At 38.4% G+C, this 24878-nt stretch overlaps 4 protein-coding genes and 1 long non-coding RNA gene across 5 annotated transcripts in view; 2 read left to right on the top strand and 3 right to left on the bottom strand.

Annotated features, from left to right (window-relative positions):
* Positions 1–8724, bottom strand: part of spata5 (spermatogenesis associated 5) — a 63653-nt gene extending 54929 nt beyond the window's left edge. The window contains exons 1-9 of the mRNA XM_022676611.2: positions 8462–8724; positions 7986–8110; positions 6740–6897; positions 6472–6530; positions 5184–5810; positions 4687–4816; positions 4363–4419; positions 4028–4151; positions 2959–3214 (exon numbers count right to left, since the gene is read on the bottom strand). Of these exons, the coding sequence (XP_022532332.2) occupies positions 2959–3214; positions 4028–4151; positions 4363–4419; positions 4687–4816; positions 5184–5810; positions 6472–6530; positions 6740–6897; positions 7986–8110; positions 8462–8573 (1648 nt within the window). The 5' untranslated portion in view covers positions 8574–8724. The remainder of the gene's footprint in view (positions 1–2958; positions 3215–4027; positions 4152–4362; positions 4420–4686; positions 4817–5183; positions 5811–6471; positions 6531–6739; positions 6898–7985; positions 8111–8461) is intronic.
* Positions 1–24878, bottom strand: part of ube2ka (ubiquitin-conjugating enzyme E2Ka (UBC1 homolog, yeast)) — a 315406-nt gene that overhangs the window by 178969 nt on the left and 111559 nt on the right. The gene's annotated exons all lie outside the window — the stretch shown is intronic.
* LOC125784384 (uncharacterized) overlaps positions 1–24878 on the top strand; it is a 240373-nt gene that overhangs the window by 164005 nt on the left and 51490 nt on the right. The window lies entirely within an intron of this gene.
* Positions 9338–18458, top strand: nudt6 (nudix (nucleoside diphosphate linked moiety X)-type motif 6). Its single transcript, XM_007260311.4, has 5 exons — positions 9338–9602; positions 10394–10597; positions 12254–12309; positions 16117–16171; positions 17467–18458. The coding sequence occupies exons 1-5, from the start codon at positions 9359–9361 to the stop codon at positions 17847–17849; spliced, it is 942 nt and encodes a 313-aa protein (XP_007260373.3). The 5' UTR covers positions 9338–9358; the 3' UTR covers positions 17850–18458.
* fgf2 (fibroblast growth factor 2) lies at positions 18350–24383 on the bottom strand. Its single transcript, XM_022676603.2, has 3 exons — positions 24019–24383; positions 21003–21106; positions 18350–19401 (listed from the first exon to the last, which is right to left on the bottom strand). Exons 1-3 carry the CDS (start codon positions 24194–24196, stop codon positions 19216–19218), a joined length of 468 nt encoding a protein of 155 aa, XP_022532324.1. The 5' UTR covers positions 24197–24383; the 3' UTR covers positions 18350–19215.

The following is a 24878-nucleotide window of genomic DNA, read 5'->3' on the forward strand; positions in this document are numbered from 1 at the left end:
GGTCGTTTAGAGGTTCTGTGTGCACTCGATTGATTGGTGGGGGGGGTGGTTGGTGGGGTGATGGGTGGAGGGGGGTTGGATTTCAGTGAATGGGGAGGATTTGAGCCGAGTGTAACGAGGCCAGAACGCTAAGCGCACCGTAATTTTACCGAACACACACACACACACACACACACACACACACACACACACTAACACACACACACACACTATACACACACACACACACTATACACACACACACTATACACACACACACAGCTCCATTACACTGAATGAGACGGGCCTGCACTGGTGCAGTGGGCCAGTATTACTGCTGACTGTACAGGAACAGCAGGGCAAAGGGGACGTCCCTCTACACACACACACACACACACACACACACACACAGCTGTCTTGGCTGCGTCGCAAAAAATCCGTCTCTCTGGAGGACACTGTCTCACTAAACAGCTTTACATGTGTTCAACACATCTCTCTCTCTCTCTCTCTGACCTTTAACACTAGTAGGTCATCCGTCTGGACAGGAAGTGATGTCAGCCACAGATACAAACAAACACAATTTAAGGAAAGATAGACGGAGCGAGGGAAAGAATGAAAGAGAGGAAATACCTTCAGCTATTTTCGGAAAAAAATCAACCACCTGCTGTGTGTTCGTGTGTGTATAATAAGTGGGGGTGTACTCTCGGCTCGGCACGGCGCCTGTGTTACCGAGATAGCGATGAACATCTGACTGTTGGCGTCTGTCTAGGTTGTATTCAGTCAGTGGAGCTCCTGTGTTTTCTGTTACCAAGATAAACAAGATAAAACTCCAGAAATGTACCTGAACACACCTCATTTCCAGAACACCACGCCCATCAGTGTAGATATATTCAGAAGATCTGCTGCTGTTTAAACCAGACAGGAGGAAGAAATTTTATAGATCTTATTTTCTTCTCTGATAACTGACTTTTTGTCTTATTAAGCATTGTAAGTTTTAAATGATTTCACTTATTTTTGGAATAATGATCTTATTCAGTCTAACTTAGAGTTATCATCTTTTTTTTTACGTAATTTGAACTAAAAAATTAGCACAAAAAGTCATCAATCAAATTATTTTAATTCTTGTTTCCAAATTGAAGGCAAACAATTTGTGATTTTCGCATAATTTAAGTCTTACTTTACTTATTTTGAGACTTTATGATTACTATTTTAAAGAAATTTTATATATGTATCAAATGAAAAAAGAAGAGGTAGATACAGTAGCTTATTTTTTCAAAATTATACAGGTATTTAAATTGAGTTATTAAAATAAACTCAATTAACATTTTTTAAAGTGTGCGTCAAACAACATAAAGCAGAGTCACGTGGCAAAAACACACATTATGAAGCTTTTTTTGCGAAGATTAATTTATTATCCCTTATATAATTCGAGTTTATGCAAAGTGACCACGCCAATACATTTCATCGTAGCCTACTTTATATATTTGCATGAATAATTGTTGAAATGACTGTATAAGTGATAGGAACGATAGATGGTAAGTAGCACGATAGACACTTTTCACAATATCGTCCCCACAATATTTATCATCATATCGCACAGCACTAATTCGCACATCTCACTAAAAGTGAAAATATTACTATAGATGTTATGCATAATCTGAGAAAATATGTCTTTAATGCTGTGTATTTTACAAAATTAACTCCAGAGAAACTCTCTCACGCTCAGGACAATCCCCCGATTCTCTTCTCCTCCGCCGTGTTTCTCTATAACGGCTGTTTATATCTATTCATTTCTGCACAAACCTCCTCCGGGTGAGTTCCCACCTCTTCACCGCCTCGACCCGAAAAAACAAACCGCGGCTCGGAGCCGGAGCGAGGCCCCCAGCCTCCGTCAACAAACCGGCCTGTTGTGTTTAATAAGAGCCGGTCAGCTGATCAGCCGGCGTGCTGAATTATTAATCCGTACAGCAGAGCTGTATGAAATAACACACACACGATCAATGAGCTCTATTGATAAAATATCATAAACACGGAGAATCACGACGCCTCGTCCTCCTGCAGTCTCCAATAAACTCCCTCACACTGTTCACCACACACACACACAGACCACCCAGGAGACACACACATATATATATATATATATATATATATATATATATATACATGCATGACAAAAAACATGCATATCATACGGTCATATACACACACAAACACTCACTTACAGACAAACAAGATACGCTCATGCATAAACATGTATACAATACGAATAGATTATACACAATATAATGCACACACACACCTATATATATATATATATATTTTTACCCTGTGTATGTATGAGAAACACAAACAAACACATACACACACACTCAAGACTAAAACACATGAGATAAAAAACACATATAAATATCCTTTTAATCTAAAATATCTGAAAACGCTCCTCTTTTCTCAAGTGTTTATTCGTTTTATATTAGTTAATGGCGCCTCCCACATACTGACCCGTGCATATTTACTAAACATTACGCCAAAGACTGAGCTCATGATGAAAACAGTTCCAGCACTGTTCCAGCACTTTCCACACAAACACCCGGTGAGATAAAGCTTTAATATATATTTATCTATAAATAAATCCTACCATTTTTTTAACTAATGCAGCGTCATTGCTCAGTCACAAAGGGGGGGAATAATCGATAACAATCTAAAGTTTTTCTAAGCTTTATCTGTTCAATTTATTTCTATTTATTTTCATTTATTTAGGCTGTTAACCTGATATTTTCAGTTTTTCTAAATATTATACTAAAATGACTTTTTCCAGTTTTTTGACGCTGGCAAAAAATTTTCTACACTGGATTTTGTACCATTTCCAGTCACTGACTGAACCTGAAGAGCTCAAATGGCAAAAATAAAAGGAAAAATAATGGGGCTGTTCTAAAACTTTTGACTCATAATTGTATGATGTATGATTGTGTGATGACTGACCGGCCTCCTTGCAGACAGCAGCGAGGTCCGCTCCTACGTATCCATGCGCCGCGTCGGCTAGTTCCTGCAGCTCCTCTGTGCTGATCTCACAGGGGACGGAGCGCAGCTGCTTCTGCAGGATATCCATCCGCCCCTCCGCAGCAGGAACGCGCACCTCCAGCTCCTTATCGAACCGCCCCGGACGCCGCAGGGCCGGGTCCAGAGCGTGAGGACGATTAGTGGCTCCCAGAACCAGCAGCTGACCACTGTGACCTTCCTGTGGAGGGAGACAGAAGCAGAGAAACTCAGAGGGCTATAATTAGGCTTATTTTAATCAGCTTATTAATTATATTATCATATAATATTCGCATATCACTTTTTTGACCATTTTTATTGACCACAATACTACTTGCCCATTAGGTTTTTATGACATAGCAAATAATTTGACTTTTTTTTTTTAAACAGGGTGTTTTAATTATTTTATGATATATATGAATATTTTTAAGAATTAAAAGTTCATCTATCTTACTATGTTATTATATTATCATTATAACTGACCAAATTTGATTTTAGTATTATTTATTGCAATTATATTGGGAGATAGATAATCAAAATTAAAATAGTTACGTGTCAAGCTTACTTGTGAAGTAATAATTCATTTTACTGTTATTTTATTTTAGAAAAATGTATATGCTAATGAGCTCTGCTTTGATTGGCTGTTCTGTATGATGGAGGTAGTTTCCAACTCTTCTATTGTAACTAAGACCCCCAGAGTAAAGTAGAGCTTCTAAACATGGTGGAGGTAGTTACGTGACAAGCTTAATTGTGAAGTCTTAATTCATTTTACTGTCGTTTTTTTTTCCCACACTTAAAAACTATATACGCAAGTAAGCTCTGTTCTGATTGGCTGTTCTGTATTGGTACATCTTATAAGCAGTACAGCCTGAAACCTTACAACAATGACTTAAGTGTGAATGGGCGGGGCTAAACTGCTTTAAACTCAATAGGCAAATGCACAGTACATAAATGTTTTTTTGACATCAGAAAACATGCATTATAGTTTCCAAATTTTAAAAACTGTAACTCTCACAGATCCGATTCCGTCCATCAGCGTGAGAAGAGAGGCGACGACTCGTTTCTCCACCTCGTTCTGAGCTCCCTCTCTCTTCGGGCACAGAGCGTCCAACTCATCAATAAAGATGATCGCAGGCTGCCTGATCAATACCACACAAATCATCAATAATCAATCAACAACTCACAATAAGAGCTAGCCAGCATAAAGTACAGCTTCCAAACATGGTGGAAGTAGTCTCACACACTGTTAGTTACTGTAACTAAGACCCTCAAAGTAAAATATAGCTTCCAAACATGGTGGAGGTAGTTTTAAACACTCGTTCTATAACTAAGATTGTGTTTGTGTCATACTTTTGTGAAGCCTCTGCAAATATCTGGCGGAGACGCGCTTCAGTTTCACCATAAAACCTGTAAAATAAACAAACAGCGATAAATTAGAAGGTACATAGTTATGTGATTAATGTGTAATATAAACTGTGTGAATTATGTAAAAATATACATATGTAAAAATGTATGTGTATTGTATATAATGTAATCCATGTAAAATAATCACATTTAAAAACTACAATAACATACATATTAAACAATATATGATATAGTACATATGTTACAATACTTAATAAATAAATAAATAAATAAATAAATATATATATATATATATATATTAATACGTACTTGCTCATGATCTCTGGCCCATTGATTACGGTCATGTGCGCCCCCACCTCATTGGCTACTGCTCGTCCAATCATGGTCTTTCCTGTGCCGGGTGGCCCATACAGCAGCACTCCTCTAGGGGGCGGGATTCCTGACAATCCACATGATATACAGTAGGGGTGTGAATCACAGAAAATCTTGCGATATTATCACAATACTTTGCTCATGTTGCCCATAATAACGATATCATGATACTTTAATACTGTTTATTTCATTAATTCAGTTAAAAATGTGAAACCCTTATATATGATATAGATGTATTATTACATACAGATGGATCTATTTTGATCTATAAGTGTTTATTTCTTTTACTGTTGATGATTAATTATGGTTTACAGCCAATGAAAACCCAAAAATTTGTGTTTCAGAAAATTTTAATATTATTTGAGACAAACTGGTACTTTTGGCAGTGTGGGCAGTGTGCCAAATCCTGCTGGAAAATGAAATCCTCCTCTCACCGTACTTCCTGAAGATCTCCGGGTGCTTCAGAGGAAGCTCAATGGTTTCTCTGATCGCCGCCAGCTGAGCGCTCAGCCCACCAATCATACTGTAGGTGACCTTTGACCTCTCCTGACCCTGGTCCTCCGTGGTTTGCGGCTGCGAGTGGGTGAAGCTCAGCCGGGTGGAGCAGCAGATGGAGTAGAAGGTGTCGCTCCCAAAGCGAACAGCAGGGGGAGCCAGATCCAGCACAACCGGACGTGTCCCGAGGTCCTCCTCAGACTCCACGGACTGAAGGGGCGTGTCCGGCGTGAGAGGGAGGAGCCTGTCGGACGTGCTGTCCAGTTTATGTGGAGTGGAGAGAGGAGGCGAGGTCAGGAGCGAGGAGTCTTGAGGTCGATTGGGCGTGCTGGCGGATGGGCGGGGCGATGGGCGGGGCGATGAGTGGTTCAGGGTCAGCTGACCCAGCTGGAGAGACAGATCCAGAGGAGAGGGGTCCAGTAACGGCGGAAGGGACGGGTCCGAGAGAGGGGTGAGGGGACAGAGGGAGACACCGTCCACCCCCTTTACAGCGTCCACCCTGATTGGACACTTACGGCCGAAATAGGACACAGTCAGAGAACATCCAGGGAGGAGGATCCTGCCGTCTGAAAAAAAAAAAAAAGAGAGGGAGGGAGAGAGAAACGTTCATTCGTGCACTGTGTCTTTGCTATCATAGCGGCAGGAAAAGTACACATTGCACGTCTCGAAACACAAAACAAAAGGCATGTACTAATTCTCTTAATTAATCATGGGTGTGGTTAATTCATTTTGGGCGTAACATTAAATAAACCAATCATTCAATTAACACATTCCCTTTAGGAGTAGAACCAGGTGAGCTCTGACTTTGGCAGTTTGCTATTTTAACGGTGCAGCTACCTGGACGTGCCTAACGCTTCTTAGCGCAGGGTATAAGATAGTGCCCTTAGAATTAAAGCTGAAAACTGTAAACTTTAAACAAAAAAAAACATATTTATCATATTACCACCTACACATAAAAAAAATATATATTGATGTATTTTCCATCTTAGTCTCCTTTAATCTTAATTTTTAATTTTGTGTTAAAGGTAACTTTATTAAAGGGAGGGAGTGACCCTAAGATGAAAGGGTGGACAGGGAAAAATAATAATTTAAAAAACTGTGTGATTTAAATATCCCAAGTGATTAAAAAAAAATCTTTAAAGTAAAGGTTAATATTCATCTAAATGTGTAATAATGCATTTATTCATCATTTTTACATTCTTCAGCTCTACAGGACAGTCCACTTACCTAACGTCCGTAAGAGGAAGCTGCTGAAATCTTCAGTACTGATACACTCATCTTCATCTCTGTAATCAGATCAAATTGATCAATAACCAATCATCAGATCATTAAAAAAATATATATCATCAGACCTTGTTATTAATGGGCACATGCAGAGCAGCGCTTTAACCACTAGATGGCGACACAGCCTCACAAACAAGCCTCAAACATGAGCTTCCACTCACTGTGGCCACTTTACTGGAAACACTAAAATCAGGTGTTTGTAGGAGTTTACCTGAGGGTGATCTGAAGCTCCTCCGCCTGCAGGACGGCCCCTGTGATTGGCTGTAGTCTAACTGTGGCTCCGCCCTTCACTCCCAGGCTGATTTGGGTCTCGGGCATCAGACCCACCTTCCTGCTAGGGAACTGGGCAGCGGGCCACGCCACACACACCTATACACACACACACACACACACACACACACACACATACACATACACACATACACACACACACATACACACACACACACAGATTATACATTAAATGGACAAAATTATCGGGATACCTGCTCTTCATTAATTAAGTAGCATTAAAAAGTGAAGTGTTTATCCTGCTTTTATTGGAGTGACTGTCTCTACTGTAAAGATACAGTTTAGTACTTTATAGTACAGTACAGTGCAATACAATATTGTACAGTATAGTTCAAATATATTTTATACATAGTTAGTACAGTTTATATATAGTTTAGTACAGTATAGTACTTATAATTCAGTGCAATATAGCACACTGCAGGGAAGTATAGTACTGTATACTACAGTACATCACATTATTGCATAGTAGAATACAGTGTGGTACAGTACAGTGCGGTACAGTGCAATATAGTGTGGTACAGTGCAATACAGTGTGGTACAGTGCAGTACAGTACAGTGTGGTACAGTGCAATACAGTGTGGTACAGTACAGTGCGGTACAGTGCAATACAGTGTGGTACAGTGCAATACAGTACAGTGCGGTAAAGTGCAGTACAGTGTGGTACAGTGCAGTACAGTACAGTGTGGTACAGTGCAATACAGTGTGGTACAGTACAGTGCGGTACAGTGCAATACAGTGTGGTACAGTGCAATACAGTACAGTGCGGTACAGTGCAGTACAGTGTGGTACAGTGCAGTACAGTGTGGTACAGTGCAATATAGTGTGGTACAGTGCAATATAGTGTGGTACAGTGCAGTACAGTGTGGTACAGTGCAATACAGTGTGGTAGAGTGCAGTACAGTGCGGTAGAGTGCAATGCAGTGCAATACAGTGTGGTACAGTGCAATACAGTGTAGTACAGTGTGGAACAGTGTGGTACAGTGAAATACAGTATGGTGCAGTACAGTACAGTAGTGTGGTACAATACAATGCAGTGCAATATAGTACTGTATTGTACAGTAACTTATAGTATTGTATAGTACAGTGCAGTACAGTGCAGTATTGTATAGTACTGAATAATAGAGTACAGTAGAGTACAGTGAAGTATAGTACAGTGCAGTACTCACCTCCTGCTGTCCTGTAGAGCTGGTGATGAGGACGGGTCGGCCGATGCAGGCGTTCACACTCTTCATCGTGTTTAAACTCAGTTGGGCGAGATATGACCGGCATCGCTTAGGAGCTTTCTCTTCTGCTGCAGAAACACAAAATGTTTCATATTATTATAAATGTATTTATGAGGTCACAAACACGTTATAAACTAACTAAAAGCTGAGTAAGAAACCCCAGCAGAGAGATGTGTAAAACTGATCATCTAAACAAGAGGAGCTACTTTGAAAAATGTCAAATATAACACATATTCTGGTTTGTTTAACACTTTTTTGTTTAGTAAATAATTCCATATGTTTGTTATTCATAGTTTGGATGTTTAGTTTTAATCTACAGTGCAGAACATGACACGCTGACTACTTTATTCAGTAACAGACTCTCTCAGACACACAGTTTAGACTGATTATTAGATTATTAGTAGAGTATAAACTCTTACCTTTCTCTATAAAGTCAGTTACACTCACAGTTTCTGGGTCTAACCCCTCTAATACACTCATCTCTCCATCCTCAGCCCTCTTTCCTTTAGCTTTAGACTTCTTTGAAGACATGATCTGCTCTTCTCTGTGTAAAGCGGTGTTAAAGTGTGTGTATTAGTGTGTGTAAGTGTGTAAATGCGTGTATGAGTGTATGAATGTTTGGGTAAATCTGAACTGCATGTGTGTTCCTCCCTCATGCCGCTCCAGCCTCAATCATCCGGGGTTAAAGGGAAACTCCGCCCATTCTTACCGTAAACAATCATAAATATGCGCCTCTATATAATTTAAACCCCTTTTTAGTCTAAACAGTTCCAGTTTGACCACACTATTCTCACTTTGTTTTTTTTTTCTTTTTATGATTTTTATATATTGTAAATTAAATAATAAAGACTACATTAAAGCTATACAGTCCCGATGTATGTTGTTGTTTTAATATTGGTGCCAAATAAAATAAAAAAGGTAGAGGACATTATGTTGATTTAATGTTAAAATTTCAACGTTTTGCACAAAGAAAAAACATAAAAAAATAAGGTACATTATTGTATGGTATTGTAACCAAAAATATTTTGAAAGGTTTGTTGTCTTAGAGTAACACTGTGCCAAAGAGGGTTAACTTGCTTTAATTTAGTAATAATCAAGACTGATGAATGAATATTTGCATTTTAAACATTTAAAGTAAATGTTTATTTTTTTTTTATTATCTTTTATTTTTTATTTTTTATTAAATATTTACACAGGAAAGTAAAAAAAATGGTCTAGTAAATAAAACATAACTAATGTGCCGAAATGATTTTCCGTATGAGCACATTTTATAATATTTACGGTTACTGAATCAGTCTGTGAGCGGTAATGTTTACATGGTGTTTTTCTCCATGGCGGTGTTCGGCTCAGCTCTGCGGCGCTCGCTCCTAACCCTGCCCGCACAGGGCGCCCGCAGCACGGCCTCTCTACAGTGGCTCCGCCGCCTCTCCGCAGGCCCAGATGCGGAGCCTCGGACTGTCAGTGCTCTGCTGCCCGGGGTAACGGACCGCTTCGGCGGCGTGACTGTCCGGCATCTGCCCCCTCAGATCAGCGAGTCCGCATTTAGCTCCATGCTGAGAGGTAAAGGGTTAAAAGTTACAAAACTTAAAAACTACAAAATAACCCTGTAGTTTAGGTTAAATTACTGCAGCGCTTTATTTGTCCTTTTGGAGATTTGATTTATTTTAACTTGTCATTTAAACTGGTGTTTACTTTAGTAAAGAAACATTTCACGTTTTTTCAATAATGCCGGTGTTCTGTCGAGTTGTGCTACTCATCGATATATGCTTCTTACCATCATTGCGCATGCGCGGATTTACATTGTTTTGTAATATTTTCACTTAACATTTTCATTTATAATTTTTCAGTTTATCTTCGTTCGTTTATCTTGTGTGCTTTAAACATCAACTCACTGTCATTTTATTCTGAGTGACACAAACGTGTAAATATTAATCAATCTACCAATCAATTAATAAACCTTTACATTGAGGTATTTTTACAGTGCAGCCATTTACAGTTAAAAAAAATACTAATTTGAACAACATTTAATATAATTAATATAATATATACGTAAAAAGGAAAAAAAACAGAACATTCTAAAAGACCATAAAACAAACTGACACTTAAAAGGTAAAGAATTTATAAAATATAAGTTTGCAAATTGCACTGTTCCACATTTATTAAGCAGGCCACAGGTTTCAAGCAGTATGGGAAAGAAATCCAGTGTTTTATGGTGTTTTCTCGTTTTACCTGAATAAACATTTCTGCACTGAGAGCAGATCCTGTGCTGGTTTGTTTTCACACATAGCGTTTTTTTGAACCCTGAATCGACTGTTTGATTACATTCTATTTACACAGTGTGTGTGTGTTAGACTCTCTCTCTCAGTGGCGTTCTGATGGGAGGATAGCGGTATGGCTGTATGTACCGTTGGCTCAGTGCCGGTTGGCGGAGGCTGCAGCGCTGCACGGCTTCACCTTCCACCACGCGCTCGGGGCCACGGCGGTGCTCAGCCTGTGGATGGGGCCCGGAGAGAGCCGGCTGCCCGGATACGCCACGCACCAGGTCGGGGTGGCAGGTGAGTCGTGTGTGTGTGAAGTGTATTAGAACTGCATCAACTTATTGGTTAAATCTATTAAAAATGATTAAAATCTATTATTAATATAGTTGGTAACTAATGCATTTACTAACCAATTTATTTATTTATTATATATTTTTTTTTTCTCCCTAATTTAGCTATGCCGATAATCCCACCCACACTTTTTTTTTAGCTGTACTTTTAACTAATGGTTTAATTCATTACTAATTACAACATTCTCAAGCATTCAATATAGTAATGTTTAATTATAATGTCAAACAAAAATGAGTTAATACTCTATTTGTCAAGGTTTATTAATGTCCTAAGCTTTGTAAATTGTTACCTATATATTATGTTTATAATAAAGCACATTTTAGTCATGAAAAAAAACCCAGATCAGACAAAAACGATAGATCCAAACAGCCTTGATTGTGACATCCCTGATGTTAATGTTCTTTTGAAGTATTTTATAGATTTATTTATTATTATTTAAGTAATTTTGGGTTGATTTAGGCCAACTTGATCAATTATTAGAACTCAAGCTGCTGGAAATTAGACAAATAAAGAGTTTAGAAATGTTTTTGCTCATATTTATCATAATCTGTAATCTACGTTCAGTATGAATTTGTGGAATACAGGATACTCCCCGGGGTTCAGCAGCAGGGGGCGCTGTGGTTTCTCGGGTGCTGGTGGAGGGACATGTTGGAACATGTCTCAGTGAGGATGCTGATTTTACAGGACGGTTCAGGATGGGATGGTGGGGAGGAGGAGGAAACTTTGGGATTTTCCGATAAACGAACATCAGGAATGTGATCTGTTTTACTGATGTTTCCTGAAGAAGCTCCACCTGTTTAATAGTGTCTCCCATAACTACAGAATATTCTATTAAAGAGGTTCTCTTTCCTGCTCTCTTAGTGATTCTTCCTAAAGATCTTATCAGGTTCTTCTTTTGAGGCTTGTTTATTTTTAGTGGTTCTTCCTCATGCTGTTTAAAAAGTTTTCTTAAAAAATCTGCACACTGAATTAAAGCACGGTAGCATCCCATCTTATTTGGCAGTGAAAACGCCTGTTTTTTACTGATAAGAAATAATTTGTGAGATATATTGATAAACATATATATTAAAATGTGTGTAGAATAAATGAAACCATATAAGTTGAGTTATATGAAATAAAAATAACTGTTACATTAATGACTCCACAGCGATAAACAGACAAAATACAAATATGTTAGATTTTTATTTATTATAAATGTATGATAAATTGAGTAACACTTATAAAGCACCTTTCAAAAAAAAAAAAAAGAAAAAAGAATGCTTTACAATTTACACGTATTGCACACAATCATTAATACTCAGCACTCATCCACACACCGGTGAGAAGCGGCAGCCAATAGCGCACAGCGTACTCTCAACCGGAAACCACCGTCCACCTGGAGGAGGACTGCATTTTATTTTATTAATTAATGTATTAACCTTATTGAATTCTGTTTTTGAGAGCATCTTCTTCAGAAGATTCTTAGAACATAAGTAAGGTCTGAAAGGTTTAAGGAGGAAACCGTAGCTGCAGTGAAGAACCTTATTATTAAGATTGTTAAAGTTGTACTGTGTGTGTCTGTGTGTTATTTACGCTGATCTCTGTTCTTCTGTTTCTCTGAAGGTGCCGTTGTAAACGAGTCCAATGCGAAGGTTCTGGTCGTGCAAGACAAGAACAAGGTACCTTTAACGTATAACTAAAAATAAAATAAAAATCTCGTACAGCACACTGCTGCTCTGAGAGCCTCACTGTGGAGATCACTGACTCGTGTACTTTACAGCCGGGCGTTAGCCTAGCCTAGCACCCGGTAAACACAGGCCATGTGTATCAGACAAGCACTTCAGTTTACAGCACACACACGCACACACACACACAAACACACACAGTTTATACACAGTGCAGCAGTGTATTGAGTGCAGCACCTTGTTGCTCTCGTCCAATCAGCTCGAAGCTCTGCACCGCCTCCCTGCTGCTATAAACAGCCCTCATTATGCAGGTTTGGATAAACTGAGTGTTTCCTGCAGATCATTAACGTTCTCCACGTTCTCCTCCAGAACTATCAGACCTGCCCTCCACTCACAACCTGTGTTACTATATTATAAGGGATTATGGGATGTAGAAGATATTTACTGTATCTCTGTCTCTCTATCAATTCAATACAACTTTACTTTTAAAGGAAATGAGCAAAAGTAAAAAAAATATGACTTATAACAAGAAACTCTTTCACACCTACCTGTACCTTGTTTGGACTTTTGGCCTTTTCAGTTTGGTCCAAATGAGAATAAAAGATGTAAAAAAAAAAAAGTGCTGTAAACCACGATCTGAATGGGATTATTTTCTCATGGGGACATCTGTGAAAATTTTTATACACTTTTACTCTTTAGTGATAAAACTCCTGCATTCGGACTGCAATTGAAAAAAAGAGGATCAGTGAGTTTTTAGGCTTTTTTTTTCACATGACATCATCACAGCGTTCAGTAGCTGTTTTTTTTTTTTACGTGGATCTCCGTGGAAACCGTGGCGTGTCCATTACGGTGCGCCGCAGTGGACAAATATCTATTTTATTAAATGCGAGGAGACGAAACTCAGAGATGTGCGTCCGGACGGGACTAAAATTACCGGAGGAGCACGGAGTTCAGAGAAAAACAGTAGATAATTCAGCCTGTAATTTATTTATCTCAGAGGACGTCTGAGAAAAACACCTACATGATCGTTCTGGACGGGAATAAAATCACAGAGGATAAAAACCCCTATAAAAACTGACCTGAAGTCAGCTTCTCCATCGTCGTTTAGTGTTACAGATCCTGTAGAGAGCAGACTGGCGCTCAGCCATCAGCCGTATCTGGCGGAGGAGCTTCCGGATTGTGTTACTCGTTATTTAGTTCTCTGAAGCTCTTAAGTCGTTATTCTCCACCTCCTGCAGTCGTGAGTCACGACTGAACGATCTGAGAGTTTTGGGGTTTGAATGTGGAGCGTGGCGCCGGGGAATGAGGTGATTCACATTTCTGATTAAAAATGAAAGTTTAAATTCCAGGCACAGCATGCTGAAGCCCCCCTCCCCACTTTAAAGTAATATCCTTAAGTTATTTCTTGTAATAATATCTATTTGAAGGCAAACTATGCAACCCTTGGTTGGTTTTATAACAAGGCTCCCCCTACAGGCCTGGAGAAAATGTTCAAACTGTCGTAAAGATGATTATGATTTTAGAGCCACTAGCAGCTAGCCTGACTCTCGCGCTCTGCCGGGGGCGTGTCTATAGTATTTTTTTTATAAAGCAAGAGGAGTTTGGTTCTGTATTCGGCTGTGGAGCTTTTGGATCTTAAGGAAAATGTCGAGTTCAGCAGCAATACCATCTCATCCACCCCCATCCCCACCCCCACCCCCTCATCCACCCAGCTACACTATCATTAACTCTACTGTCTGCAGTTCCTGTCCCTGTAATGCTTTCCAGACTCCTCATCCCTCCAGCTTTTCCTCCCAACCCTGCAGATCCTGTTCTTCTGATAAACACACACACACACACGCTAACACACACACGCTAACACACACACATGCTAACACAGACTCTAAACTGCAGTCTGTTTATCTCAGCACAGAGTCTGTTTATAACACTAAAAATAAAAACACTATATAACTGTGTGGATCTGTTTAGTATCAGCAGCAGCAGCAGATCACCTGATTTACTTTAATCATGTACTGAATACAGGAAGCAGGTACTAAACTTTTAGACCAAACATCAAAAACACCAAAATTTGGTCCAACCAAAATAAGTGTTCCTGATTTTAGACCTACTGATCCATGGTCCGGTTCTTCTACAGTGTTTAAACACTTTTTCTAAACGCTTCAGAAACTTAAATCAGGTTATCATCACCCATTAAACAATAGAAAATGAAAAAGAAAGAGGTGTTGTGCTGAAATCCGTATGTATGGGTACAACAGATTACAGTGCTGGTGATTCTGTATCTACTGTAACTGTAGATTAATTACAGAGCAGTACGGGTACAACAGATTACAGTGCTGGTGATTCTGTATCTACTGTAACTGTAGATTAATTACAGAGCAGTATGGGTACAACAGATTACAGTGCTGGTGATTCTGTATCTACTGTAACTGTAGATTAATTAAAGAGCAGTACGGGTACAACAGATTACAGTGCTGGTGATTCTGTATCTACTGTAACTGTAGATTAATTACAGAGCAGTACGGGTACAACAGATTACAGTGCTGGTGATTCTGTATCTACTGTAACTGTAGATTAATTACAGAGCAGTATGAGTACAACAGATTACAGTGCTGGTGATTCTGTATCTACTGTAACTGTAGGTTAATTACAGAGCAGTATGAGTACAACAGATTACAGTGCTGGTGATTCTGTATCTACTGTAACTGTAGATTAATTACAGAGCAGTACGGGTACAACAGATTACAGTGCTGGTGATTCTGTATCTACTGTAACTGTAGATTAATTACAGAGCAGTACTGGTACAACAGATTACAGTGCTGGTGATTCTGTATCTACTGTAACTGTAGATTAATTACAGAGCAGTACGGGTACAACAGATTACGGTGCTGGTGATTCTGTATCTACTGTAACTGTAGATTAATTACAGAGCAGTACGGGTACAACAGATTACAGTGCTGGTGATTCTGTATCTACTGTAACTGTAGATTAATTACAGAGCAGTATGGGTACAACAGATTACAGTGCTGGTGATTCTGTATCTACTGTAACTGTAGATTAATTACAGAGCAGTACTGGTACAACAGATTACAGTGCTGGTGATTCTGTATCTACTGTAACTGTAGATTAACCCTTATTAATAAACACTAATAAAAGAAAATCAAAATTATTGAAGCTGGAATTTTCCATATGAACAGCAAGTAGTGAATAAATCAGTTCATTATTGCATTAATACACAATTTGGACTTTATGGACTTTTTGGGGGTGTTTTTATGTTTGCTTGCATTAGACTTTAGCACATGCCCCAGTATGTTCTGTTAATTCATTTAAAAGCAAACAGTTCCTCGACAAAAATACTCTTTATTGAACCATTTATGAAATATATTTCAGAAAAACACATTTAACAAAGGTGGGAAAATACAGCTTTTTACATAACTTGTTACATAACGTGTTATTAAAGGCATCATAAATCTACTGCATTTAAAACCACAAACTAAATTTTAATTTATAACTAGCAGCATTTTCTCCTTCCTTTTAGATAAATATTAGACTTTAAGAAACATAAAATGCTTTATGAACATCAGTAGAACAAACTCTAAAAGTCTAAAAGTTCTTTTAAAGAAACAAAAAAATATGAAAATAATAATACATGAATGAATTCATGATGATTAATAGTTAAATACTTACAGTATTATTATTATTATTATTATTATTGTTTATAAAGTACCAGATATTTAAAACATTCACGACAAACTGGTATTTAAACATTTAAACTTTACTGAAAACAGTGTGGTTTTGTTTCAGACTAAGAACGCGTGGAAGTTCCCGGGAGGCCTGTCGGAGCCGGGAGAGAATATCGGTGAGTTTATTATAAAGATATTTAATATGTAAAGTCTAATGTTTGTGTTCAGAGTTATAACAGTTTTTTTAAATATTGGACACAATTACACCAAAGTTCTGTTATTCAGATTAAAAATAAACTCATATATGTACATTTTACATCATTTTTAAATAATACTGAAATGCCTCTTATTTTGGTACATTCACTCATACAGACCTTCATACTGACAACATTATAGTGGCTAGATAGATCTATTATCTAACTATTACTATTATAACATATTATAAATATGTATTTATTATCATTACCACGTTGGATTGCTAATAGAACATTGTCTATTTGCACTGGCATGCCAAAATTCCTGTCCCATCACTTTTGGCATGTTAGTATATGTTGCTAGAAAGTCAAGCAGCTAATGCGGCTGGTTTATAAACATAATGTAATATACAATACCAGTCAAAAGTTTGGACACCATTTCTTATTTAAAATTTTCCTTCCCCCCCTACATTGTAAATTAAAACTGAAGTCATTCAGACAACTGAAGTTTTTGTCCCTTGGCCAGTCCTGATGAGTGCCAGTTTTATCATCATAACATTTTTGGTTGCTGTTTTCTTTTTTTTTTCTTTTTTTTTTTGTGACTGCATTTGATGAAACTTTCACAGTTCCTGAAATTCTTCATTCCTCCAAGGAAAATTCCTGTCCCATGACTTTTGGCATGCTTGTACACGTCACTATTAAATGCATTAAGTAAAGCAGCTATGGGGGCTGGTTAATAAACATAATGTAATATACAGTACCAGTCAAAAGTTTGGACACACTTTCTTTTTTATTGTCTACATTGTAAATGAATACTGAAGTCATTCAGACTACTGAATTCTTCCTTTTCTGGGGTGGTCCTGATGAGTGCCAGTTTTATCATCATAACATTTTTGATTGTTTTTTTTTTTTGTTAAGTTTTTTTTGTGACTGCATCTGACGATAATTTTACAACATAATATTTATTTATTTCAATTAAATAACTCTTGACAAGGCACAGCTGTTAACTGAAAGCCATTCCAGATGACTCTAAAACTGTTATTTTAGCAAGAGGTGCTACTTTTTTCTGACAAATGATATAAAAAGATATAAAACATATTCTGGTTTGTTTATAGCACTTTTTTGTTAAAAATATAATAATTCCATACGTTTTTTTTTTTTTTCATAGTTTGGATGACTTTAGTACTGGATGAACCACCCTACCCCAAGTGTTGCAGATTTCTGTAAGCCATGCTGCTTTAATCATTTAATCATTGCTTTTCCCCTATCTAAACTAGGAGACACTGCTGTGCGCGAGGTCTTCGAGGAAACCGGCGTCCGATCGGAATTCCGATCTCTCCTGAGCATCCGGCAGCAGCACAACCACCCCGGAGCGTTCGGAATGTCGGACATGTATCTGATCTGCCGGCTCCGCCCCCTGACCTACGACATCAGCTTCTGTATGCAGGAGTGTCTGCGCTGCGAGTGGCTGGATCTGTCCGAACTGGCTAAAACCGAGGAAACCACGCCCATAACGAGCCGCATCGCCAAACTGCTGCTGTACGGCCTGGAGAACGGCTTCCACAACATCGACCTCGGCGTGGAGGAGGTTCCCGCCGTCTACACCGGCCTGTTCTATCAGCTCTACCACAGACACATTCCAGAGGAGCATCCGAAATAATAAACACTGGTGATACAGTAGAGGAACAACGGTGCTCAGAGGACGTTACAAAGGTCTGATTTGGGAATGTGATCGTGTGCTGGAAACTGGATATTTAGGATGCTGTGTGAGGATATTTTAAAGCTGACAGTTACATTTTTAGTGAACATAATATACTGTATTTTACACACTATAGGTCACACTTAAAATGCCTTAATTTTCCCAAAAATCGTCAGTTCTCTTTGTGTATAAATTTTACCAGTCAGGTATTAAGGAGCAGTAAAGTCACTCCACTGAAGTAGAGAGTTATATACAGGAGTTTCAGTTTAGCTTTAGTCGCTAACCGTTGTTTCCTAGGTCTGTAGCCTGCTGCTGTTTACCCCAGCTAGCACTGCTGGAGCAGCATTAGCTTTTTCGACGCTCAAAGGTTAGTATATCGACGCTGTCCAATGAAAAACACTTATCTCCAAAAAAGCAACTTTACAGGAAAGAGAAAAAACATTGCAAACTTTCAGTGAAAGTCAATGTAAAAAGAGTTTATTTCAGGTAGTTTTTAAGAGTTTCTATTGGTCTGTTCATCAAGAAATTTTGGCACAGTGTAAGATACAGTTTGTCTGTTCAAATTATGTAGTAAACTAAAAATCGACAAAAATGGAGATAAGTGTTTTTCATTGGACAGCGTCGATATCAACCTGTAGCCTTTACATTTACCATGTTAAAACAAGCTACGTGGGACAAACCGCTAGCTAATATCACTTTGGCTTACCGGAACACTCAGGGATTCTCAGTTTAGCACTAGTGGTTAGCCGCTAATGCTAATGATCCATCCTTAGTGATGGAGAAATCTAATTGGGAATCTAAGCTTACTGTAAATAAACGGAAGCGCTTTACTCACCCAAAAAATCAGTTTTCACTAAAGAAAATCTGTGTAGATTAACCTCCAGCACTCGTTTGACTTTTAAAGGAAGATTTTTTTTATAGTTTTGTTTACTTTACTTTAAAAGTGCGCTCCTTATTTTTTCCTAGAGCTGTATCTAGATCATATGTATAAGTCACAGAAGCAGCATGATTTAACTCACATTATGTATTTAAAGTAAAAAAAACTGTTGAACCCTCAGAAAAACCCTCTAAACCTTTGCAGCTCTGGAACTTTCCAGCCTTACGAACAAAAATATAATATATATTTCCACACGCTCGTGAAAGAAGCTTCAAGTTTTTCAGTTTTTCCACGTTGTGGCTGAATGTCTGCAAAAAAATGTGGCTTCGTTCGAGTACTAGTAACTAATTAAAGCTATATTTTTTTATACTGTAAGATTTGTGTGATTCCACATCCCCTTTTTTTCACGTTTCACGTGGATCTAGTGAAGGCCTCTCGTACGGGTGAGGTTCAGGTCTTGGCGGACATGGGGAGGAAGAGGATGGCCTTTTGTCCGGGTCCGGTTTTAGAGCCGCTCTTGTACTGTCCCGTCCTCTTCAGGGCCACGTACCAATCCGGGTATTTACGGGATCTGTAGGTGTTGTAGTTGTTTGCCTCCAGACGCTCCAGGAAGTGACACTCCTCAGTCGCTCTTCTCTGCAGGATGAACAAGAAAAAAATATATATCAAATTAATCAGATTAATAGATTTAAACCTATGAAACATAACATTAGCACCACCACAATGCTATCTCGGTAACAGTAAACACAGGAGCTCCACTGACTGGGGTTTCCTTGTAGCGGTCATCCTCCTCTTCCTCCTGAATATATAAACTCAACCAGCAGGAATCCAGAGTCCCAACATCTGTTTCACCAAAAACCACATCAGAAACACCCACCGCTGTGTGTGTGTGTGTGTGTGTGTGTGTGGCTCAGCGGTATTCGTTCATCTGTAATGATATATAGTGCCTGCTCTGGACTGGTTGTGTAACCACACACACACACACACACACACACAGGGTAGATTTCCCTGTAATAATATGACCTTAAGAGAACCGAGGGCACGGACTCACCGTTTAGGTCCACTGATCTCTGCTAAAACCACAGCTACTCAGTTTATACAGTAAAAGAAGCTTCTATAGAATTAAACTCTATATTAAATATCTACAGCTCTGTAAAAAATGAAGAGAGCACTTCAGTTTCTGAATCAGTTTCTCTGATTTTGCTATTTATAGGTTTATGTTTGAGTAAAATGAACATAGTTGTTTTATTCTATAAACTACAGACAACATTTCTCCCAAATTACAAATAAAAATATTCTCATTTAGAGCATTTATTTACAGAAAATGAGAAATGACTGAAATAACAAAAAAGATGCAGAACTTTCAGACCTCAAATAATGGAAAGAAAAAAACAAGTTCATATTCATAAAGTTTTAAGAGTTCAGAAATAATCAATATTTGGTGGAATAATCCTGGTGGTTTTTAGTCACAGTTTTTTTCATGCATCTTGTCATCATGTTCTCCTCCTCCACCAGTCTTACACACTGCTTTTGGATAACTTTATGCTGCTTTACTCCTGGTGTAAAAATTCAAGTAGTTCAGTTTGGTGGTTTGATGGCTTGTGATCATCCAGAGGTTTTTAATTCATCACTTTTTAGGTCCTCTCCTATTTTTTTCCAGAGCTGTATAATACAATCATCGTCATAAAATAGTTTTACCCAGAAGGAAGTATGATATCATAATTCTATTCAGAAAGAGGATAAAAGTTATAAAGAACAATAAATGATTATAAATTTATTCTGATATTTAGGGTAATATTTATATATCTACACAAACAGTAGTGGTGTGTAACTAATGTGTAACTCATGTGTAACGCTGCAACATCCAGACGTCTCAGCATGCTGTAGAGAGTTGTAGAGGTTCCTAATGTCCCTCCTGTGATAATCCATCCCATAATAACTGCAGTATTCTCTGTATACAGTAGCTGCAGATTGGGTGGTAGGGGTATAGGAGTGTTGATAGAGAGTCCAATAGAAACACATCCCACACATTTAATATAATCAGAGATTATAGATCTGGAGATACAGCAGCTGAACATGGTGTAAAATCTGTAGTGTCTTCAAGAAAAAGACCAAAATCGACCATCATCTTAATGCTGGACCTATCCCTGATTGAAAAGATGCTGGATGCTATTAGACATCCTATCAACATTCATTACTCATCAGTCATCTACTGTGTGTTTATGTGAAGCACTCACCACTCCATACAGCCTCCCGTCGGAGCTCATGGCCAGGTAACGGTTAGCCGACAGGCCTTTAATCACCACCTCGCCTACTGATGTGGCCTGGAGCTGCAGCCGGACTGTCGGGACCAGAAAAAAGAAAAGAAGAGATTGTTAAACGAGATAATAGATAAATATATTAGAGTTAAACGCTACATAATTTTTCTACAGATCTCCTAAAGGCCATACTGAAATTGTTGGTGTAAATATATATTGTCCAAATGTTTTTGGCACCAAAGCAAATTACATTAATCCATTTATACCAGCAATATGAGGGTTTTACCTGAAAAAAAAAACACCAAATATGATTTAAACAGTAAACATACATACAGTAAAACATAACAAGGGATTCTGAATTTTAATATTTTAAAACCAGCATGTGTATATTATGTTCAGTTCCGTCAGCAGCTCACCTGATTCACCATATTTACCAATAATTTACCAAACCAGGTGTTGATTAATATGATGAGAACTAGAAATAAATAACTCTATTAAACTCTATTAGATGAGGAGGAGAGATTAGAAGATGATTTAAGGAAAAAAAAAGCTCTGCTTTTTGTAAAATTGCTGTTTTTGTTTTTATTGTAACATTAGTGAAGCTTTTTCTGTATATATACTGTACTGTATATATATATTCACTTTAGCTGCCAGGGTTTTAATTTTATGTAATAGGTTTGATGAATAGGTGTGATGTCTATCAAAGGCATGTCCAGTCAAAGTGTCAATCACAGCCAGGCTCCGCCCACAGGGACGTAGAGCTGAGTTCACACTGAGACAGGAGTCTGGATATTATCGAGGTTTTGGCAGGACTGGGACGACGCGCCTCCTGGTGGGGCAGATTTGGGGAATTTGAGCATTCTTTGATGTTGAGATCATGTCCTCCTCGGAGATTGCATGCCTGTGATTGGTCGACTCCAAACAACACGAACACGTGACTGAACTTCAGCCTGACCTGGATACGCTCTTCAAAGGAGAAGACCTGGAATACCCTTTTCTCTGAAATTAAGGGTATTAAAAGAGTTTATCCTGTCTCTACTGTCCAGAGCTGACTTTTTACTAGATTGCTGTGCAGATTTGATTGCATTCATTAACGTTATCGGAGTGTTGCTTGGCAACACTGTTCAGAAACCTGTCACAAACAGTAACGGATGACCCTGCAATGTTATTGGCTGAGAGGCGTTCTATGAGTGCCGTTATCAGCCGGTAATGTACTGTAACCAAAGCTCTCTATGTATTACTCCACCACATACAGGTAACCTAGCAACCATGCAGCGCTTACAAACCAAACTGTGCAGCTACAAACAGAGCAGCAATGGAACTATTTGAGTGTTCATAACCAACCAGATTGTATTTTATCATCATAACTCAAAATCTTTCAATAAACAGTGATAATGGAACTGTGGTATAATCACAATAATACACTCCCTCTGGTGTATTATTGTGATTATACTACTCATACAAATGTACCTTGTGTGTGTAATATATATCAACGGACCTGCTGTCACACCTTATAAATTCTCTCTCTCTCTCTCTCTCTCTCTCTCTCTCTCTCTCTCTCAGTTCAGTGCAGTGGTACTTTATATATTGGCATTATATAGTAATTATATATACTATTACCATTTACAAGTAATCATATATTAGAAAATAATGATAATAAAATAAATACATAAAAATGCAGGTTAGACAGAAAAAACAGTAATATTAAAAGTTACGAAAGCACATTAAAGTTAAATTAATAGAAGGAAAGAAGATATATGAGATGTAACATCAATAATCAATATATTAATATCACTTTTATCCCTCTCTTATTCTGTTTATCTCTCCCCCCCCCCCTTCTCTCTCAGTACAGCCTCTAATCACACTGTCTGTAATCAGTGTAATCACCACAACACAGCTACAGAGAACGGCCTATCAGAACAGAGCTCATTTACATATATCAGTCTTTAAAGCACAGTACCAAAGTTATGCTGTACTGGCCCTTTAAAATAATGTATAGTAATAACATGGTAATAACAACAGAATAAGTGTTTATAAGTCAGTAAATGTTAAAGGTAAACTTTAAAGTGGTGATTGGTGAAGATCATTTGTGACATCATCAAAGCCAAAACAATGACATAGCTTCACCCAATTAACCCGTTTGTATAAGATTGGTCAGCTTTCTGAATGGGGCACAAATCAGAACAGAGCTCATTTACATACATCACGCCTAAACGAACAGCACCAGGATTGGAAAAGGACATATATTTTATATATAGTTTACATGTTATTTCACTATTATCATTAATATAGTAGCTCATACATCATCAAGAGCAAGTGCTAAATAATCATTATTATATTAGTAATAAGTGTTATTACCACGTTATTACTATATATTACATTTAAAGGGCCTATATACACCATTATTTGTTCCACTAATGATACTGCTATGGGTTTGTTTACTAAATCTACCCACAACTAATTCTGTTATTACCATGTTATTACTATATATTACATGTTTAAAAGGTCTATATACACTATTTTTTGTTCCAAAACTAATTGATTTAAAAGAGATATAAGCTTCCTTATCAGCATTGCCAATCTATGGATGCCAGTCTATCATGACTGGATGTTTACTGTGGAAAATACATTGTATATGGGCTTTTTAAATATAATACATAGTTATAACATAGTATTAACATGGTAATAACATGGTAATAACAGTATAAGTGTTATTAATTAATGAGAAATACCTTTTTTTTAACTAATAAGTAAAAAAAAAGTGATTAATCAAATAGGAGACAGCTCAGAGCTCCAGTGAAACGCTGATATTAAACCCCAAAACACAGAAGGAAAAATTCCAGTCGGAAAGTTTGGAAAGTTGACCTCAGCCGGGCCGGATTTCTCCCCCTGCCGCCGCCTCGCTCCGACATCATAAAGGTGCTTTGTGTTCCTCCCCCTCCCTGCCTGTCCCGAACACTCCTGGGGTGAAAAAGTAAAACTGGGGGGTTCTTACTGTTCGGGTCGTTCTTCTCCCGGATCCCGTCCACCCGTCCGTCCGGGAGGATCCTCAGGAAGAAGCCGCCGTTCTTACAGTAGAGCCGTTTGGGTTCCTTAAAGGTTCCTGGAGGAAAGCCGCTGCTGCCGCCGTCCGCCGGGCCAGCGGGTAGAGTTTTAATTTCTCCGGTGGCCATGGCAGACCAGCCGTCTTCCTCTTGTCCTCTCTCTCTCTTTCTCTCTCTCTCTGTCTTTCGTTTGTTTTCTCTCTCTTCTTCTTCTTTCCTCTGTTGGAGTTCCCTCTCTCTCAAACTTTACTTTCCTTCTGCAGCCCTGTTCAACTCTGGAGCCCCTCTACTGCGGCCCCTCGCCTACCCCGCCCCCCTCAGCTCCCTCACTGTGTCTCCTCCTAAACAGAGAGAGAGAGAGAGAGAAAGAGAGACAGAGAGAGAGAGAGAGAGAGAGAGAGAGAGAGAGGGATTCCTGTTAACTCTCAGGTCACTGTTTACACTTCCTCCCTCTAAAACTTATGGAGAGAGAGAGAGAGAGAGAGAGAGAGAATGAGAAGGAGAGTGACAGTAAGAAATGTGAAACATTTTGGCAGTGGAGAAAAAAGAGAGTAAAAAAAGAGAGAGAGAGGGAAATTATGCAAAAAATAAAATATGCCTGATTCCATCAGCCCACTGCACGCGATCACTCAGGTTTGTGGAGGGTGTGTCTATGTTTGTGGTGTCTCCGTGTCTATGTTACCTTCTGGCTCTCTTCATTTAGTTAGGCTGTTTCATTCAGATATGCTGGAGTCGTTAGCAGGAGTCTTTTTTAATTACTGATTGCTCACCTGTCCGGTCTGACACTGATGGATTTTCGACTCTCAGGTTC

This window comes from Astyanax mexicanus, chromosome 19, assembly GCF_023375975.1.
Source record: "Astyanax mexicanus isolate ESR-SI-001 chromosome 19, AstMex3_surface, whole genome shotgun sequence".
In the NCBI taxonomy this organism is placed as follows: Eukaryota; Metazoa; Chordata; class Actinopteri; order Characiformes; family Acestrorhamphidae; genus Astyanax; species Astyanax mexicanus.

Excerpts from the sequence above, each read along its gene's own strand:
- nudt6 (XM_007260311.4), top strand. The coding sequence starts at position 9,359 with ATGGTGTTTTTCTCCATGGCGGTGTTCGGCTCAGCTCTGCGGCGCTCG. Across the intron at positions 9,603-10,393 it reads ATTTAGCTCCATGCTGAGAG|ACTCTCTCTCTCAGTGGCGT; the intron begins GTAAAGGGTTAA and ends TGTGTGTGTTAG. Across the intron at positions 12,310-16,116 it reads TCGTGCAAGACAAGAACAAG|ACTAAGAACGCGTGGAAGTT; the intron begins GTACCTTTAACG and ends GTTTTGTTTCAG.
- fgf2 (XM_022676603.2), bottom strand. The coding sequence starts at position 24,196 with ATGGCCACCGGAGAAATTAAAACTCTACCCGCTGGCCCGGCGGACGGC. Across the intron at positions 21,107-24,018 it reads GGAGAAGAACGACCCGAACA|TCCGGCTGCAGCTCCAGGCC; the intron begins GTAAGAACCCCC and ends TGGTCCCGACAG. Across the intron at positions 19,402-21,002 it reads ACGGGAGGCTGTATGGAGTG|AGAAGAGCGACTGAGGAGTG; the intron begins GTGAGTGCTTCA and ends TTCATCCTGCAG.